We start from the raw sequence: 19,811 nt of genomic DNA, 5'->3' as shown, positions 1-19,811 counted from the left end.
CCAAAGACAGAAGAAGAAAGAATGGCATTTGCAAAGGTCCTGGGGCAGGAGTGAGTGGGGCCTGTTTGGTGAAGCCAAAGAAGCCAGGGAGTCTGGAGTGGGGTAGGTGGGAGAGCCCAGAATGAGGGCAGACAGATGGGTAGTGGGCAGGCACGTGGGGCACTAACAGCTAACACCTGGTGTATTAGAGGTACTCAAGGATTACAACTGGGGTGGGAAACACGGCCACATTTACATTTTAAGGAGTCTCCTTTCCCCAGGTCACCGACAACCTCCATGTGGCTGAAGTCCCTGGGCACTCTGAGGCCTCATGTCACGTAAGCCGCCGGTGTCATTCCACGTGGGCGACCCGCGCTCATCTTCACTTAGCTCCCAAGGACGCTCCCCACTCCCACCCCAACTCTCCTGGCTTCCCCTCACCCCTGCCCCCGGCAACTCCCTTCCCGTCTCCTTTGCTATTTCATTTCCCTGACACTTTGACACTTGGGAACTTCATGGCCCAGAAGGGGCTTCCCCTCCTTGCTTTCACTAATTATTCGGCCTTGGATGCCCACAGAGCCATTCTTCTACCACCTTCCCTCCCGGGCACATATCCTAACACGGCTCACATGCATCTTTTTATTTATATGTGTTATGTGTATTATTTTCTAGGAAATGTAGTCATTGCACAGCCCAGGCAGTAGCCTCTAGAGCACAGGTCTCCTCTCTCTGCCACACTCCCAGGTCTGTCCTTCCTGGCGCTCTGGTCAGCCTGTCTTGTGTCGGGGTGTTACCAGAAACCTCTTTCCGCAGTCTCCCCCTCCTCGGCCTGATTAGGACGTTTCCCCAGAGCTGATCCCCTCCCCAACGCCTGCTCTGACCACGCCCCAGGACGACCTCTCCGGGGGCTCCTGAGAGGACAATCTCTCATCCAGACGATGGTCTGTTAACTCTCCTCACAAGACGTGTGAAGGGAAACGTGCAGCCACTGAAGGCCTGGCTCGTCTCTCTGCCAACCAACCCCCTTCATTCACTCACCTCACTTCAGTCACTGAATCGGCTGCCCGGCTGCCCGAGCGCCGGCCTCGTGCCAGGCTTACTGTAGACAACACGCAGGGAGGGGCAACAGAAGGAACCAGGCGAGGACAAGGGGCACAAACGCAGCATGATGGAGGGGGCACACTCTGAAGCCACCTGCCAGCCAGCTGCCCTCGGCCACACTCCCATCCCACTTTGGGCCTCAGGGTCTCCACGTGTGACGTGGGTTTGCTACGAATGCCTACCTCTGGGCAGCGTGCTGCAGAATGAATATGGTGATACAGTGATGACGCAGGAGGTGGCATGAGACGCCTTAACCAGTGCTGGCTGGGCCCCGCATGCACGGGATCGGAGGGACCCTGGCTGGGAAACCCTGAGGGCAGGACACCTGCTTCGCTGCGGGGTGGGGATCAGGTAATGTTACTTGGAGTGGGGGTTTCTAGGGGGTTGCAGACAAAAACTAAGCATAGAGTAGTTGCTCCTTGAGTTTTTATTCACCGGTTTAGCAGGAACTATATTAACAAATAAAGACTCTAGTTTCATATAAAGTGTTGACCCAAAAAAACCTTGTTTCTCCAGCAGGTGGGGAAAATATAAAATTCTGAATTTTCACTTTGAATATGGCCCAAGTTAGAGGAACTCAGCCACTTGCAAAGCTGAGCCTCCCTCTCCCGAAAGGAACTCAAGGCTTCCTGGGTGACCTGGAGCCCTGCGAGAGACTTGAGCTTCCGTATCACACACCAGCTCTAGGTTTTTATGGAGATCTGGGCTTCTTTTTCTGCCCTGAACAGCTGCCTTTTCCCCGAGGGGAAGAGAAAGCCAAGGGTCTTTGTGCTTCAGGCCTAGAGCCCAGCTGCTGGCCATCTGCCACCCAGATGAGGCTTCCTGGGCTGCGTCTCCCAGCCAGATCCAGCACCGGGTGCCCCAGAAAGAAGCCCAGTCCCCAGCGTTCTCCGGAAGCCCATGGAGGCCCCTACCTGAGCCTGTGGTCTGGGGAGCTGGGGAGAAGGTAGAGGTGCAGCTGTCAGAGGCCCAGGTTGAGGAAGGGGGTTGGGGGGAGTGGGTGCCAGCCACAGACGGAAAGGCTGGGGAATGTGCAGCTTCCAAGACCCTGGTGCGCCAAGGACCACCCAGGACCTCAGGGGTAGAGCTGCCCCCAGAGGCTGCCTGGTAAAGGCAGAAATCTCATGACATCCTGACTGACTTATCTCCCGTTAGGGGTCAAGCCCTGCCACTTGAGTCACCACTTAACATTTGATATTTGGGCCTTAGGGCTGTCCTCTCTGGAAGGGGGGTCTGAAGGGCTCACCCACTTATTCCAACAGCACTCAGACTGCAGGGGTTACAAAGGGGCCAGAGAGAGAGAAAGCTGTGGAGGACACAGGGTTCCATCCCTTGTTTACGGGACAAGCTCCTGCTCTAGCTCTAGGAAGCCCAATGGGCCAGGACTGGCCTTGGACCCTTACCCCCGGGGGCCACAGGCCCAGCCCTGCATGTCCCTGAGTGGTCAGGGGCTGGGATTATACCGTTGCCTCTTAATTCCCAACTCCAGCCCAGCCCCGTGGGCCAGGATAGCCAGCGCACCCCAAACTGTCTTCTGAAATGAAAGAGGCAAAGGAAACACCCCTCTGGTTCTGTCCTGACTCTGCAGATCATGGCCCAGGGCTCCCCAAGGGGTTAATCCCCTAATTCCCAGCAACCTCAGGTCTTCAGGACAGAGGTCACAGCCTCATCTCAATCCGCTTGGTCATTGCTCAGCCCTGTCTCTGGCATGAGATGGTGGGGGGGCTGGCGGTGGGAGACACGGTGTATGGGCTCCCGCTCTCACATCTAGGCCCTGACCCACGCAGCTGTGGGGCCCTGTGAAAGCTACTTCGGCTTCCCCATCTATACATGCAGGTAACACAGGGTGTCACCTCACTGTGTTGCAGTGAAGAAGAAATGAGATCAGTGAGTAGCTCGGTCCCTTACACACTAGACGCTCTCACCCCTGCCACCAGCCCAGCCTGGGAGGGCCTCTGGAAGGCCTGGGCTCAGGACGCTGACCACACGGCCGCAGACGTGAGGGGCAGCCCCGGCACCCCCAGGCCCACACGGAGCCCTGAGATCTGTGCCGTGTGCTGCCCTCGGCACACGCCAGGGAGGCAGGGGCTGGTCAGCGTCCAGGCCGTGGGGGAAGGTGAGCGAGGGGATTGACTGCCGACACGGGTGGGATTTCCACTAAATTCGCATCGCCTTGGTCTGAGGGAGAGGCAGGGGAACCTCGTGACTATCCTCACGAGGAGATCTGAGCCTGGCACCCGGAGGCCCCCTCCTCCTGCTAAATCAGAGGGGCCTGGCTTTGCCAGGGGGGCGGCAGTGGGTGGGCAAGGCCCAGCCCGGGGTCCGGGAGATCTGAGAGTTGGGGTCCTAGAGAAGAGGAACACAGCTCTGTTCCACCCAGATGCCTCCACGGTGCGGCCAGGCCCGGTCCCACCGGCACTAAAACACAAGCTTTTTCGGAACTTCCCAGGGGAACTCGCTTCTTCCGAAATGGCCATAGCATGCCGTCTTCTGGTAGATGGGCTTCTTCAAATCCAAGTCCCTGTATGTTCAGCAGAAAAAAAGGTCATTTCTAATGGAAAAGGAGCAGAGTTTCCTTCTCTGAATTTGGGCACAGGAGCAATTAAGAGACTACGACGGTCTGTGTGGGTGGTGTTACCTACCCGAGAACAACTGCCCGTTAAGTGTTCTGTCTCTGCCATGCCACGTCTTACGAGGTGACTGCCAATGGTGCTTAGGAAACAGGCTCAGGGTTCAGGGACAGCCCGACTGATCACACAAATGCACCAGGAACCAAGGATTTGAACTCTGGCCTACTCTCCACTCCACTCACCTGGCCCAGACCGACATCAACACTGCCAAGCTCCAGGCAGCAGGGGTGGCAGCAGAAACGAGAGCAGGTGGGGCTGGACTTGCCGACTAAATTCCCAGCCAACGGGCCTCGTAATTATTTTCCTAAGATCCCCCACCTGCTCAAAGATGGCCCCCCTGCGGTCAGTGTCTGCTGGGCCAGCAGGGACCCGACCCAGCCGCCTTCAACCTGAAAACCAGACATCTTGTATTTGGGGTTTGCACTGTGCTGGACCAAGAGCCTGAAGCCCCTCCTGCTCCTTGGAGGCTGAACATCCTTCCTTCTGCTTCCCTTTCCAATGAGCTGAGCGCCGGGTGAGGGAAGAGGGTCCTGCCCAACAGAGGGGGGGGAAGAGGGTCCTGCCCAACAGAGGGGGCAGTCCTTTTACCTGACGATGACGCCAGGCCGAAGGTCGAAGTTCTTGTTGACCACATCCAGCAGCTCTTTCTCTGTCTTCTGGGAGGTTCCGTAGGTGAAGATGGAAATGGACAATGGCTCGGCCACACCAATGGCATAGGACACCTTCCAGAAGAGTCCAGGGTCAAGGACGGGCCCCTTGCAGAGACCCTGACATCCTCAGGGAGGGGACGCTGAAACCACACACGCCCTGCCTAACACGTTCCCACAGCCCCCCATCTGCCTAGAAATCCCTGCCATCTTCACGGTGGGCAGTTTCTGTACATGCCTCGCTGCCTGAAGACTTGTTTTCCCGCTCCCAGGTTTGCAGGGCACCGGCCACAGAGCCCAACACGACACACACAGAGTCGCATCCTATGGCAAAGTGTGGGCCTTTCCCTAGGCCAGGGTGCCCTTACTCAGGGTAGACCTGGGGGTCCGAGCGGTGTGGGGTCCGACCCACCTGCACAAGCACTCTCCGGCAGAGCCCCGCCTTCACCAGGGACTTGGCCACCCAGCGGGCAGCGTACGCGGCCGAGCGGTCCACCTTGGTGTAGTCCTTCCCGGAGAAGGCGCCCCCGCCGTGCGCCCCCCAGCCGCCGTAGGTGTCCACAATGATCTTACGGCCAGTGACGCCCGCATCCCCCTGCAGAGGGAAAGGAAGACACAGAGGGAGGATGTGGGAGGAGGGGGCGGCCAAAGCACTGCAGTGGCCGCTGGACCACAACTTGCAGGCGGTCCCTGAAGCTTCTGGGGGCACACGTTCCAAAGACCCCTTGGCTGCGAGTCAGCCAGAAACCCCGGGCTCTAATCCCAGTTTAATCACTGACTAGTCACAGAAGTCAGGTCACCTGTCAGAGCCTCGTCAGAAAGGGCAAAAGATGGGCCAGCTGGGGTCACAGCCCGCTCGTAAAGCCTTTGTTTGTAGGAGTCAATCATAACGGAGAAATCCAAGTGCAGGAGGAAACCGCGCTGTGACAAATACACCCCGGGCTGTGCCCCGGCTGGTGCTACCCGGCAAACGTTAAGTTGCCCATTTCCTCAAGTGTCTGCTCTGTGCATCTCTGTCAACAAAGACGTTTGGGGGCGGGGGGGGGGGGTGTCTCTATGTTTCTATGTTAAATGATGCGGGGAAAGTCTGCATACTATACCATCCCCCCCTACCCCGCTTAGAGATCCACAGTTCACAGCAGCATGCCGAGGCCTTGAGAAGTCCAGCAGGAAAACACAGTGAGCTGTGCCTTCCTTTCACCCTGGGTTTCTGCGCTACTTTGGCTATAGGACCCAACCTGGGGGCTCCACTTCGTGGCAACACGTCCACAGGGAGGTGCCGCGGCACTGGTCAGCGGCCTCTCGGAGGGGCTAGGGAACTCTCCAACTGCTCACACCGGCTGCACAGGAGAAAGGGGCAGTCCCGTGTCCCCATCTAAAACACAGCCCCACCTTGGTGCCCACGAGAGCTGCAGGTCACGTGTGGCCAAGACCCAGGAAGTGCCACTCGGGCAAGCTCAGTGCCCATGATGGTGAGTTAGCCCCGGGCAGGGTCAGGTGGCAGCTGGACACGTATGAGACGTCTCGAGGGGGAGGGCCAGGCAGCACTGAGGGGGAGCCTCCTGGGGACATGTCCCCAGTTCCTCCTGTACTCAAGGGCGCACAGCAGGCTTCACAGAACGAGCTGACTTCACATTTCGTCCAGGGCCAGACCTACCTGGCCGAGCCACACAAAGCCACCACCCTCCTGTGGCCTTTGCACTCAGGGAGGTAAGCAAAGTCAGGGCCTCATTCAGAGCCGAGGACGCACCTGGGGGCCTCCGATGACAAACCGCCCGCTGGGCTGCAGGTGGTAGATGGTGTCCTCGTCCAGGTACTGGGCCGGCACCACGGCCCTGATCACCTGCTCCTTCAGGGCCCTGCGCATGTCCTCCAGCGTTATGTCTTCGTTGTGCTGCACGGAGATGACGATGGTGTGGATGCGCACGGGGATGACCGCGCCGCTGTCCTGCGTGTACTGCACTGTCACCTGGCGGGAGGCAGCGAGGGAGGAAACGTCGTGAGGCCCTGCCCTGAGCTGAGGACACATCGCTGCCAGGCGCAGGTGCCCAGAAGGCAGGCAGGGCTCCCAGGAGCCAGAGGGACCTCCTGTCCTCAAAGGGCCTTCAGGAAAGTTCATCTGACACGTTCTTAAACTGAATAACTGCCTGGCGCTGTGAGATGACTGGGCATGAGGCACAAGCTATTCCCACCTGTGACCACAATCAGTGCCACTTGGAGACTCAGGTGTCACAGAGTTTCCGCTCTGTGACCCACTAGACTCCACTCCTCCTACCTCAGAGGCTTCTGGGTGCCAGCAAATGTCCCTCTGCCAAAGCCCGGTCTTGACCCTCCGTGGCCCAGGACCAAGACACCCCGGCTCCCACCAAGGAACACAGGAGTCCACAGGCCACATGCCCACTGCCCCGGCCCCCTCAGTGGAGGAGCTCTGGCAGCATATGGGGCCAGGGGCCTTGCCTGCTGGAGGGACAGGGTGAGAGGGACTCGAGCCAGGGAGACCGAGCTAGAGGGAGCAGCAAGCTCTGGGTTACCAGCCTCTGTGTGTTTGGACAAAAGCAAGGAAAAGCAGAGAGCGTGTGGAGGGAAGGATCCTGCCTGCAGCTGCCTCGCAGGGCAGGCCACAGGGACAGAGCTGGGGTTCACTCCCTCCAGCGTGGGTCAGTTCTGTGCCCACTCTATGTATTATTGATGAATATTTAAACCATCCCAGCAAGATCAGCATTACTGTCTCCACTTTACAAATGAGAAAGACCAGGCTCTGAGAAGTGAAACAACTTCCCGGAAGTCACACGCCAGTCAGTGAAAAGCCCAAGAGCCAAACACTGCTCTGCCTGCCCCCAAAGCTTGTGTCACGCCCAGAGCAGCACAGAGAAAATGCTTTTGCACTCTGTCCTCTACCAAAACATCAGGGAGTGCGAGAGCCCGACATCACAGCCTGATCTGTCCGCTGACGAAGGAGAGCAGCCTGGGCACCCTGGGCTTACAGAGCGAGAGGGACAGGGATGGTGAGGATGGCAGATGAGGCTGGGAAAAGAAAAGAGAAGCCAGCAATTGACTGAGTGTGTACTGTACGCGACAAGCCATGCCAAAAGCTGTGAGCAGCTGTTAACAGCCCCACTTTAAAGACAAGAAGGCTGAGGTTCCAGAACATAAATACTCTGGTCAGGATCACACAGCCAGCAAAGGTGGGCTGTGACCTTGCGCTGTGCGGCCTGGTGCCCGCGGCTCTGCCCAGCGCAAGGTCGTCACCCAAGACCCTCAAGGCTGGAGCCACAGGCCCCATCGCTACCCGAGGCAGCGCGGACCCACAAGGGCAGTGCCCAGAGGGGCTGCGCGCCTGCAGGAGTGCAGCTGTGCTGGATGGTCTGGCAGGGACACTGGCCGGCAGGCACATGACTGCTCCCCACCCCAAGGGCCTTGACAGGACCACAGGGCAGCAAACAGCGGCTCCTGGGGCTATGCCTGAGGCGAGGTCCCGGCTTGCCCAAAGGCCCCTCAGATATCCATCAAACACAGGACGTGTATCAAACTCTACGTCCTGCCTGGTCCAAAGAGCCATAGGGTGGGATCCAGAAGAAGGAAGAGAAAGAGCCCTGACCCCACGATGCCTGATCCTGGTGAGATGGGCAGAGGCACACCCCTGTGCTCTGAGAGCAGCCCTTTAATGCCGGGCTGCATGCACACAGGGCCCTGTGACAGGGAGCTGGAGTTGGGGGCTTGGCGGGCTCCAGAGGGGAGGCCCCGTGGCGGCTCTGGGACCAGACCTGCTGCATCTGGCCTCAGGAGAAGGCTCCTATCCCGCGCAGCTGCTGAGGCCCATCTCCACTGCTACCGGACTCCCCTGCTCTGCCACAAACCCCAAGCAGAGCTGTGGCAGAGCAAAGGGCCCCAAGCATCGCTCTTATCTCATCACGTCAGCAAGATGTGGGGAAAAGTACACCGTGGAAAACACAACTCTGGCCAGGTACAAAAATAGCCATCCGTACTGCCACTCAGTTCTCAGTATCAGCAGCAAGAATTTGTTCAGGTAGAAAGGTTCATCCTGTTCACAGTCAACACTCTGGGTAGCTGATGAAAATCCTTTACCAGTAAGGTCTAGAGGAGAAGGCCCAGACACTGTTCCTGGCAGGGTGCCCGTCCCGGCGCAGCAGCCTCGCGGAGGCCGGCCGAGGGCCTCAGGGAGCGGCTCCGTCAGCAGACCCCCGCACACTCTCTGATGCCCGCTGGCTCAGGGCCTGCCTGCGGCAGGGGAGTGAGGCCGACTTTGGTATCCAAAATAGCACTTATAAGAGAATTCAGTGTCTCCTTGCAAGAAGGGAAAGCCTGGAAGAGCCCATCCTCCCCTCCCTCCCTCACTGCCTTCTGGACTCAGAAACCTTCTATTACTGAGCAAATACAGGAGGCCTTTCCTATTTCAGTGGGTCCAGTAGGCGGACCCTCCAGTCCTTACCCTCAGGCAGCGAGAAGGAAACCCGAGTCACTCCACTTACTTCCTCCCATCCCTGTTCTAGGACTTCCTTTTCTGTGAATCGCCAACCTGCTTCCCATCACAGCACAGCTCTGGCACAGGAGGGGGAGGGCTCTTTTCTTTTGGGACCATCACAATCTACACATTTTAGCTCTCCTGCCCACAGCCTCAAAGAACACCTGAGGGATGCTCAGGATTCCACTTCTCACCTTGGGGGTCATGTGGGTAACACCAGAAGTCCCAAGGGAGGGTTTCTTTTAGGCCACAGAGGTACTCCCTTGCCCCAGGTACAGCCGATCTGCAACTTCTGCCTTGTGTGGCCTTACACTTGGGGTGAGAAGGATGCACCTCTGTGAAGCTGGAGTAACGGGACAGAGTCGCGTGCACCGCGCTGAGCTATAAAACCACGTGAGCCAAATTCCAAGTGCGGGGTCAAGAGGAGGTCCCACCTGAGGGCGGTCAGGGAAGATCATGAGGAGGTGGGAACCACGCTGGCCACTGACGGACGGGGGGGGACCAGAGAAAGCTTCCAAGGAAGGCGAAGTGTGGGAGCACAGGTGCAAAGCACCGAGAAAAAAAGGGGAACATGAGTGAAAGGATATGGTTTAAGCAAGGACTGGGGGTGGGGACAGAAGAAGGTAAAGCTGGAAGACCATACAAGGCGTTAAATACCAGAACAACAAGTAGGAAGGAAGCAGAAAGCTGCCGACAATTCTGAGCAGATACAAGGAAATTAAAAGCGAAGCCCAAAGGGAATTAACTGAAGTTTCCAGGGAGGGAGAACCTTTGGGAGGACACAGCACTGTTCCTGGGCCTGGCCTGGGAAATGGGGCTGGAGCGGAAGGGATGCGCTAGAGGGAAAACGGGAGCCCAGGTAGAGTGGAGACAGACAGGGCCGGGGAAAGGTGGGCTCCATCGCACTGCTTCAGCTGAGGAGGGCTCCCGGGGCCCGTGTGTTTGCAGGGTGAATGAGAAATGGGGCTGATGATTCAGTTAGACCTGCAGGTGGGAGATTTGGAAGCGGAGTGTGCAGAGGTGAAAGCTGGATTCACAAGCGTGGGCAGGAGGAAAGAGCGTGGAAGAGGAAGTGCCAAGACCCCGCTGGAGTGTGGAAGAAGAGCTGGGGAAGGAAGCCTTGAGGAAAGGGGCCATCGGGGCCGTCAGGATGCGGGGAGAGAAGGCGGACAGCCTCTGCGTGTGCCAACACTTGCATCACCACCGGCCTTCAAATACAGACTTTGGTGCGGATTTCATCACCGCAGGGAGCACAGGGGCCAGGGCAGCTTGCCACAGAGAGTCAGAATCGGCAAAGCCTTTTCATGAGAAACAAAGCGAAAGGGCCATAGCGAGCTGCAGACGGTACTTGTTCACGGTGTGTTCAAGGTTTGCTCAAAATGTGGAGACCTGATAGGCAGCGACGGAAAGTCTGAAACCTGTTACAGAGGAGGTTTGTGGCAGGAATTGGGGAATCATATTACTAGAGTCAACTTATGCTAAGAAAGCCCCCCCACTGAAAACCTAGAACTGCTCTTTTCATTTTTCTGTGTTTTTTGAAATTTTTCATAATAAAATGTTGGGGGCAGGGGAGAAAAGATCTGGAGCTGCAGATTTTTGAAACAAATAGTTCTTTTCAGAATCAACAATTCTTTGAATGCCCAGACGGAACATTTGGAGCTTAACAATGATCAGAATCAAGAGGAAGGGGGGGTGGTGTTTGAGGCACGTGTCTGGAGCCCCACGGGGGGGTGGAGGGCAGGGGCTCACCTGCGTCTTAGAGTCGGGCCGCAGCCAGGGGAGCTGCCCCGAGCGCCGCAGTTCCGCCATGCGGGCGTTGAGTCTGTGCGCCAGGATGATGGTGAGGGGCATGCACTCCTCCGTCTCGTCTGTGGCGTAGCCGAACATCAGGCCCTGCAGCGGACACCTGCTTCAGACCACAGGCTACAACGCTCCTCAAACCTAAAGCCCCACTGGCCCTCCATCCTCGCAGGTATGCAACTTTTGCACTGGGCACTCGTGGAGGGGAAGACGTGGTCCCCGAACTCAACACTCTAGAAGGGGAGACAAGCCCACATTGGGTGTCCCCAGCCCTCCCTGCCCTCAAGTCGCTACCCTGAAGAAGGGGTGACTCACTCCAGGCATGGGGGCGGGGGGGTCTACCCCACAGTGCATTCAGTCCATTACGCATGAACTTCCCCGGCTAGCCCCTCACACAGAGCACACTGCACTGCCGTCCTGACGCAGGGCCAACGCTCAGCGTTTAGTGACCTGATCTCCAGCACCGACATCCTCTTCGTTTCTGTCCAGATGGACACACTGGGCAATATCCGGGGACTGCTGCTCCAAAGCCACCAGCACGTTGCAGGTCTTGAAGTCAAAGCCTAGGCACAAGGAGAGCAGGCCTGAGCAGAGGGAGGCTGGAGCTCCTGGGGGACTGCTCGGCGCATGACAGGGCATTTGGCGGCGTGGGTGGTCTCTCTACCATCCGTCTGGGCCCAGAGCTGAGGCCCAGGACGGGGAACGTCAGTATCCTTCCCATCCTATCACGTGCAACTCTTTAGTCAAAAAAAATCCTCCACAGTGTATTAAATTACACCTTGATTAAAAATATATATGCTACACAGAGCAGCAGTATGAAGACCAAATAACAGCTACAGTTGCCCTGGCTGAAGGGCAGGTGGGTGACTCACGGCCCTGCCCCCTTTGCCTCTCCCAGAGGCACCTCCCAGGACCCAGGTGGAAAATCACTGCACTGAATGAACATCAAGGGCCCTTTCAACACTGCCGCTCAGAAGTCCAGGCATACGCCAAACCCAAGCATCAAATATACTGAACAATACGGTGCGTGTGAACTATCCAGAGACACTCCCAGAGCCAGAGTCCCCTGAGCCCGAGATGTGCCTGAGGCCTGGAGCAAAATGGAAAAACCACACCTCTGGAAGCCGAGGCCCCTTCAGGCCATCCCCAAAGCTCAAGCACAGAGATGGAGGCCGGTCCCCCCCAGGGTGGGGACAGCGGGCTGGGGCCTGGGACATGGAGTCTTGGGTAGCAGCAGCCCAGCCAAGGAGCCCTGAGAAGCAGCCGCCGGGCAGACAGCACAATCTCCCCGACACTCGTCCTCACTGGGCTCAGCTACAGGACGGACACAAATGAGGAGCTAAAGCGCACAGAGGCCGCACCACAGGGACACGTATCAGTGACAAGATGACTGTCATCCTCTTTCCAGTCTGTCCTCCTACCCATGTGGCCAGAATGGGCTTATTAAAACAAACAAAACCACAAAAAAGCTTAGGTTCAATCTATTGTTTATGTTTATGCTTCAAGTGGGGACCTACCGCCAAAGGAAGTAAACCGGGAACTGCTCAGCTCCAGCCAGGCCTTCCCAGCTGAGAGCTCTCAGCCAACGGGAACTCAGGCTTAGCCTGAAACACGACCTCCTTTTCCACCTCCACTAGGGCTCTCTGCCTAGGATTCTCCTCCTCTGCCTCCCATCCCCCTCCACAAGTCCATCTAGCTCTCCGAAAACGTCCTTGGATGGTCCCCCCCACCCCCGCAGCTCTTCACTGCACACTCTGCCTCCGACTGGCCACCAGGCACCTCGTACTGTATCACTAATGCCAGGCAGTGCCCCCACTCAGGAGCCATCAGGCCACCTCTGTCCTCTGCAGCCCCTGTTTGCAGTGCAGGTTTCTGAAGGCACAAACCAAGGAACAACCTTTAGGGAACAATCTTTAGCTGCCAAGGACTCACCTCATCACTCCGGGTCTAAATAATAAATCTTCTTAGCGCTGAAAATTAAAGGCTCCAAGTGATTCAGGAGAACCGAGTTCAGGGGACTAAGGGGAGAGGAGGAGGGCTTGGAAAGGGCAGTGAGCCCAGCAACTGTGCAGCAAAGAGCAGGGGGAGCCACTAGCCTGGGGCCTTGTGACTGCAGCCCAGCCCGCAGCCTGCTGGCCCGCTTGGTGCAGGCGCACTGACAGGCACAGGGGGGCTCGCTCCCGCTCCTCCCTTTCCAGGGGATGTTATACCTCCGGCGAAACGTTCCTGCTGCCTAACGCAGAGCAAGGTTCGCTCTTGAATAAGGTCTAAATGTACATAAACAAGTCGGCTCTTCCTGGTGGAACAGGGTGAAGGCTCTGCGTGGTAACGTGTCCGGAGGCTGCTGCTCTGGGACGACGCGTCTCCTCCGCGGACACCCCGCATGCTGGCTGGGAGAACCAACCTGTACTCACTGGTTTCCTCCCAGCGATTCTTGATACACCCCCAAAGCTTTCGTGTGCTCAAGTGAGCCCTTTGGGCGAGCCAGGAGGTGTCTGCACTGAGCTTCTGCGTGTCCGCGCCCGCACGCAGAGAGAGCCTCTCTCACTTACGGAGATGCGTGCACGTCACCCCAGCCTGCCCTGACCCACAAAGATGCCACACGTCAGCCCAAACAACCAATAAGTAGAACGTAGTGCACACTGGCCCTAGGATCTGGCCCTCGCACCCTGTCCTTTCACACCCTCCAGGCTGGGCCCCTTCCCAGCCTGCCCAGTCCCAGGTGTGGGAGTCTGCTTCAGGGCCCTCAGTTCTCTGCAGCTCTCACCCCCACCCCATCACAGGGCTCCTCCTCAACTCCCGCCAGGGCCTGGGTCCCTTCGCTGGGTTGTAGGCTCCCACACTGCCTGGCACTGGAGCTGCCCTGGGCCAGCCTGTCTCCTCTGCCTGCTTTTGGCACCCGTTCTGGACTGAGTCACCTTCTTCTTTGTCTGTGTGGGGAAGCAGCATAACTTAGTAGAAAGTGCAGGAGTCCCAACCGGGGGGGTGGGGCAGCCACTTACTGACCGTGTCACCTTACACAAGTTACTGACATATGGAAGCTTCAACTTCCTCATCTGCATAAGGAGCAGAGCAGAGTTCCTCGAACAGTTAGGTAGGAAGATGCACGCAGAGACCAGCCCCAGAGCCCAGCAGAGGACACGTCCCCAACAGAGGGCAGCTCCTTGTACTGGGAGCTTCTTCCTCTTCCGAGATGGCAGGACCATAAACAAGACCAGAGTCAGCCATGGCTGGACAGGGGCTGATCCGCCTGGGCTGCCACACTGTTGTGCCAGAGGCTGTGAGCCCTGGACCCTGGCAGGCGGGCCTAGGAGCGTTCTTCCCCCGGGAGGTATCTGCTCTTCCAGGAGACGGAGAGCCTCAGGCGGGACTCAGCCCTGGGGGCCCTGGCCTCACCCTTGGCCGAGTCGTCGTAGCCGATGTGCTTGATGGTGTCCCGCACCACCCGCTGGTAGTCCACCATGGCCATGGAGGTGATCTCCCCGCACAGCAGCACCATGCCCGTCTTACACACCGTCTCTGAAGGGAAGGAGACAGGTTAGTGGCCACGTGCTGGCGACGGGGGCTCCACACCTGGACCTCTCACAGTGCTGAGAAAGAGACACGCAAGGAACCGCACAAGGAATGGACTCCAGAAGGAAAAATCATGACGCTAATAAGGAGAGTAAATCCCAGCACAAGTGCTGACCATCTTCACAGGCCACCCGGAGAACTGCGGTTCGGAAAGAATTGGGCACACCTGAGTTTTCATACCTCGCACTTACTATTGCATACTTGCCTGACCTTGAACTACTTATTCAGCCTCAGCTGTTGGATGAAGATAATCATAAGACTGCTGTGTGGATTAGAATGAGACACTGGCCATATGCGGTCATAAAGAATGCAGAATGCAGCCAACATACGTGAGGCCTCTCCTGCCCCGTTACTGCTAAAACTCCACTGCAGGCTTTAGGCGTAGGGTCCTGAGCAGAGAATCAAGGCAGGTTATTTGTAAAGATGTCAGGGTGAAGTCCACCCTCAGAGGGGCACGGGTCCCCACAGTGCTCATTCTGGGGGCTCGGGTGGCCCTGGAGAGGGAAGGGTGGGTCTGTGCAGCAGAAAGGACAGGGTGCTGACCGTGAGGAGATCGGGGCTCTGATCTCCACGCCGGGACCCCTACCCCATGACCTTGGCCAAGACCCTGATTAAGCTGCACCCAAGATCTCCCTCAGTAAAGTGAGGGGGCTAGACCTATCACCCCTGGAGCCCTCCAGGCTCTGAAGTCCCCGGCTCTCTGCTATGCTGAAGGCTTCAACACAGGCAAAGGTTTCAAGCTCAGCCCACTCAGGTCTCCAGCAGGAGGGATCAGCGTTTCTTACCGCAGGCCACCTTGGCACTGGGGTCCTGCTTGAGATGCGCATCCAGCACTGCATCGCTGATCTGGTCACAGATCTTATCTGCACAAGAATGAACGTGTGTAAGAATCACAGGAATATTAAGCCTAGCAAACTGAAATGTTAAAATAATTAGATATTTCGTCAGTTTACATATCAAATCTACCTAAGAGGACACTTTTTAAATATAAGAAATTATAATTTTTTCGAAATTTTTATTTCTTCCCACTTCTGCCTTAATATTAGATGAGGTATATTATATAAAGTCATAGAATTCCCCCCAAAAAAGCAATTCACACACACACACACACGCACGCATATTCTTCTAACTAAAAAGTATCTCATTCCTCAGCATATTCCCTTTAATTCTAACATCTAGAAAAGTCCTAGAAACAGAAGTTAAAACACTAACTGATGACATCAGTAAGATTAGGTGCCAAGAGGCAGACTAGGATGGGACAGACACATTGTACCGCTGGTTCCACCAGATGCAGTGCGCTGTGTAGAAAATACCACACCCGGTTCTGGGACTACACCTGTAAGAATCCTGTAAGAGAACCTCTGCACATTACTGCCACTGCTGTTTTGCAGAATACTTCCACAAGCAGCTCTCAGATCCTTCCCACCGTCACTCAGCCTCCTGAAAACCAGATATCCTAACAGCTGGGTTTGACCTCCTCAATCAAGGTGGGACTGACAAAGAGTTCAACATGAGCTGGCATTTCATCTTATTCTACGATTTGCCTTAAAGACTCTCTATGGTCTAGGGCTTCCCTGGTGGCACAGTGGTTAAGAATCCGCCTGCCAATGCAGGGGACACAGGTTTGATCCCTGGCCCGGGAAGATCCCACATGCTGCGGAGCAACTAAGCCCGTGCGTCACAACTACTGAGCCTGCACTCTAGAGCCCGCGAGCCACAACTACTGAAGCCCACGCGCCTAGAGCCCGTGCTCCGCAACAAGAGAAGCCACAACAATGAGAAGCCCGTGCAACGCAACGAAGAGTAGCCCCCACTCGCCACAACTAGAGAAAGCCCGTGCGCAGCAATGAAGACCCAACGCAGCCCAAAATAAAAACAAATCAATAAATTTTTAAAAAAAGACTCCCCGTGGTCAAGTATGTAGACACTGTGGAAAAATCCACTCTTGCTTTGGCGTTATGTTCACAAGTTCAGGAAAAAAAGTGACATCTATTTACACATATTACATCTCATTTAGTGTTCAAAAATACCCATAGAGTCTGCTCTTAGTAAATTAATGTTTTTTTCCAGCTTTATTGGGGTATAATTGGTATATAAAAATCTGCATATAATTAATGTATGTAATTTGGTAAGTTTGGTCGTATGTACATACTTGTGTTACCATCACCACAGTCAAGGTTTAATAAACGTCCATCACCTCCAAAATTTCCTTGTGTCCCTCCTGTCATTTTTTAAGTTTTTAAATTAAGAATGCAGGTCCAGAATCAAGCATTTCTGCTTTTGAAAGTGCCCATTAAGTTCTGTAGTTAAAATGTTAGTTAATCTGAAGGTGAATTCCCTAATCTTTCCTTCAGAAACTGCTACTAAACATATATTTGAGTTTTTCGATCTTCCTGCAGATCCCGGTTATAAATCTAGGTTTGCCTGAGTCCGTGCCTCTGCAGCCCCCTACCAATCACGGCCTCCTGCTGCTCAAATATCCACTTTAGACCCAGCCATCAGGCCTCCTAGGAGCCACTCACACAATGACCATGGATGACTCTGCTCGTTTAGACGACACAGGTCACATGTTTCCAATGCACACAGGGAAATAGGATAAGGGATATTAGGGATAAAGCTGGAGTTGAGCAAGGGTATTAAGACAGCTTCACAGACTAAGATAATGCCTTAGGAGGTCCTTTCTGAACTGTTTCTTGAGGCTTTTGAAATTTCTATCAATATCACTTAGTAGTCTTAAGATAGCCAATAGTTGGTTTTCTTGGAAGTTGAAAAAGAAGCATTAATTTTATCTTTCTGATGGAGAGGAATTCAGCACTGGAATGACAAGCAGAAAGCCACCAAGGAAACTGTCTTAACGTGAACAGCTAATTTACAGTGGCAAGCGCAAGGAGAATCAGACAAACTGAAGGGCTGCCATTAAGTAGACAGAACAGCCAACTGATTGGCTGGAATTTTCACTCTCTGTCCATTGAGCTCATTGTTGTGTGTACAATGGGACCACTGGCCACTGTGTGACAAAGCACCCACCTCCTCCACATGGAGCAAATCCTATCTATGGCCATCTCCTAACCTGTATATGGCTTTCATGCGCCATGGAGCTGTCCAGAATATGTTAGACATAGCAATGGATCTGAGATTATGAGTACAGTAAACCTAGAAACTTCATAAAGTCGTGCAGAAGTAAAGATGCTATTTACATTGAACTGAGCTAAGTTACATACAAAACTCAGTTTAAGCCAAGATTTCTCAACAGCAATACTGACCTTTGGGGCTGGAAAATGTCTTCTTTGTGGGGGATGGTCTTGTGCATTCAGGGTGTTTAGAAGCACACCTGGCCTCTATCCACTAAATGCCAGTTTCACCCCACGCCCACCCCGCCCCCCGACAGCTGTGACAGCCAAAATGCTCCAGACACTACAAAATGCCCTTGCAGGAAAAGGGCACACCCTCCCCAGCTGAGAACCAGTGGCTGAAGCATATGGAAGGAGCAGTGCACTGAGATACCTAAAGCTGGGTTACGAGGTATGAAAGTTAAAGCTCTTTGAGAAAGAACAAGGATGAGGAAGATGAAAAAAGTTAGACTTGGTGATGATTAGTTACCAAGAACTTCAAATACTCCAGGGAATTTTGAAGAGGTGCTTAAGTACATAAATCCGTGTGTCCGGCCCCCAAGGTCCTCCTAGACCAGTGGTCCTGAAAGCGTGGCTCCCTCAGCAGCAGCATCAGCACCGCCTGGGAACTTCTGAAGACTGCGAATTCTTGAGCCTCACCCAAGATCTACTAAATCAGAAACTCTGGGGGTGGAGCCCAGCACGTTGTGTTCTAACAAGCCCGTGGGGTGACGCTGATGCACCCTGAAGCCTGGGAACCACTGTCCCAGAGAGTTGAGGCTCCCATTGTGGTCTTCACGGAAGCCTCTCTCGTTTCCCCACATCACAGTCCTCCTACCTTTCAGAGACCCAATAAAATGCTGGAATTTTCTTCCAGAGATCTGTCTCAGCCCCTATTTAGAACGCACTGCCGTTCATTTCTAAACTGCACATGCTTTACATGCAAAACTTAGTGACCCGTGGTCTTGCCTGAGGGAACATTCTCTGTTGACTTAAGCTGCTCATTGATAATAAAGCTTTACTCAAAAAAAAAAATCTCTCTATATAGAGTTAATACCTGAGATACATTTTACACATATGATATGTTTATCCAACCAACCGTGTGTCCTCTGTCACAGTCCCACTGTGAGGAGATGCTGGTGGGGGGCTGCGGCACAGAGCCTCGGCTTCGTTAACTTACAATCTATTATTTGCATAACAAGTGACTGTTTTACAAAACTGCAAATTAACAGAATAAAAAAATACTGCACATTGTTCTTGCCAAGATCCCTTATAGTTACTGACACACATCGTCTTCCAGGCCTTCAGTAACAGCGACCCCCCCGGTACAGGTCAACCATCCAACCAGGACCACCTACTTACCCGGGTGCCCCTCTCCTACAGATTCCGAAGTGAACATGAAGGCCCCTTCCTCGCTTAGAGAATGGTCACACAAGCCATCCACCGGTCCATTCATCTCTTCACACTGCTCCACTCAGCTTCTTCAAGGTAACAATTTTAATGCTGGGACTTGGCCTGAGGGTTCTGTCTGTTTGTTTGTTTCCTTCTTTAAACCCAACAGGCTCGTCTCCGCAGAGCCACAGGGCTCACTTCTGCCTAAGTGCCTGCGAGCGCACGTGAGAGTAAAGGTGCGGAGGGATGAGAAGGGAGGGACTGGAGAGGGATGTGTCACTCCCTCCAACTGGCCAGAGCTTGCTCCTGAGTGACTCCTATATATGGAAAAGTGAAAGTGCCTGCATAATCATGTGAGAAAATTGGAGGAGTTCACTTCCTGGGGGGGGAGGGTCTTCTTACCTTGAGGAATTTCAGCCCTTAGCTCTCATCTCCCAAGCCCTAAGCGTGTGGTCAATGTATGGCAAAGAAGGTTGTATAGGTTCTGCATAACTGAAGCTCCTCTGGGACTCTGCTTTAGCTCTGCAGCTCATCTCCTCAGTGCACCAAGGTTAACATCCCACATTGGAGGTGGGGGACTGTGGTTACTCAGGGATACAAATAGGAAGCAAAAAACTCCTTCCCAGAGATATGGTTTAGGCTGAGATTACAGCACAGGGTGCCTTTGCTCTTGGGCGCCCTGCCTCCTCGCCCACACCTCGTCTGAATTGGGCTCTTCCCCCTTCTTCCACCTTCTCAGGGCAAGAGTATGCACCTATATTCTGAGTCAGCTTGGATGTTACACAACAGATTCATTTAGAGGAAAAGCTTTTGAGCCCACATTTTTCTGCTAATAGAAATCACAGAAACTGTCAACTTCTCTAAGACGCTGGCAATCACATTCACAAGCAAGATGTTAAAAAAGTATCCGGACGGGCTACAGAGAACAATGACTTTTGGAAAAGGATTCTTGAGAGGCAGATTCATTATGGGAAAATCATCAGAGTCCAGTTTCCCAAAGCTTTTTATGATAAATTAAACATCTACATATTGGTCCTATACACTTGATAAACATCCTGCTCACGTGACTCCTGCATTATTTTTGCTTTGACCAGGA

At 54.5% G+C, this 19,811-nt stretch overlaps 1 protein-coding gene across 1 annotated transcript; it reads right to left on the bottom strand.

Moving 5' to 3' along the window:
- Positions 1-1,489: 1,489 nt before the first annotated feature.
- MAT1A (methionine adenosyltransferase 1A) lies at positions 1,490-19,022 on the bottom strand. Its single transcript, XM_007177930.2, has 9 exons — positions 18,686-19,022; positions 14,999-15,076; positions 14,037-14,159; positions 11,091-11,203; positions 10,590-10,733; positions 6,108-6,326; positions 4,770-4,952; positions 4,299-4,432; positions 1,490-3,601 (listed from the first exon to the last, which is right to left on the bottom strand). The coding sequence occupies exons 1-9, from the start codon at positions 18,777-18,779 to the stop codon at positions 3,499-3,501; spliced, it is 1,191 nt and encodes a 396-aa protein (XP_007177992.1). The 5' UTR covers positions 18,780-19,022; the 3' UTR covers positions 1,490-3,498.
- Positions 19,023-19,811: the final 789 nt, after the last annotated feature.

Source organism: Balaenoptera acutorostrata, chromosome 16 (assembly GCF_949987535.1).
Source record: "Balaenoptera acutorostrata chromosome 16, mBalAcu1.1, whole genome shotgun sequence".
Taxonomy (NCBI): domain Eukaryota; kingdom Metazoa; phylum Chordata; class Mammalia; order Artiodactyla; family Balaenopteridae; genus Balaenoptera; species Balaenoptera acutorostrata.
This window is presented reverse-complemented; position numbering and strand designations above follow the sequence as displayed.

Excerpts from the sequence above, each read along its gene's own strand:
- MAT1A (XM_007177930.2), bottom strand. The coding sequence starts at position 18,779 with ATGAATGGACCGGTGGATGGCTTGTGTGACCATTCTCTAAGCGAGGAA. Across the intron at positions 11,204-14,036 it reads CTACGACGACTCGGCCAAGG|GCTTTGACTTCAAGACCTGC; the intron begins GTGAGGCCAGGG and ends CCTTGTGCCTAG. Across the intron at positions 3,602-4,298 it reads CGGCCTGGCGTCATCGTCAG|GGACTTGGATTTGAAGAAGC; the intron begins GTAAAAGGACTG and ends CTGAACATACAG.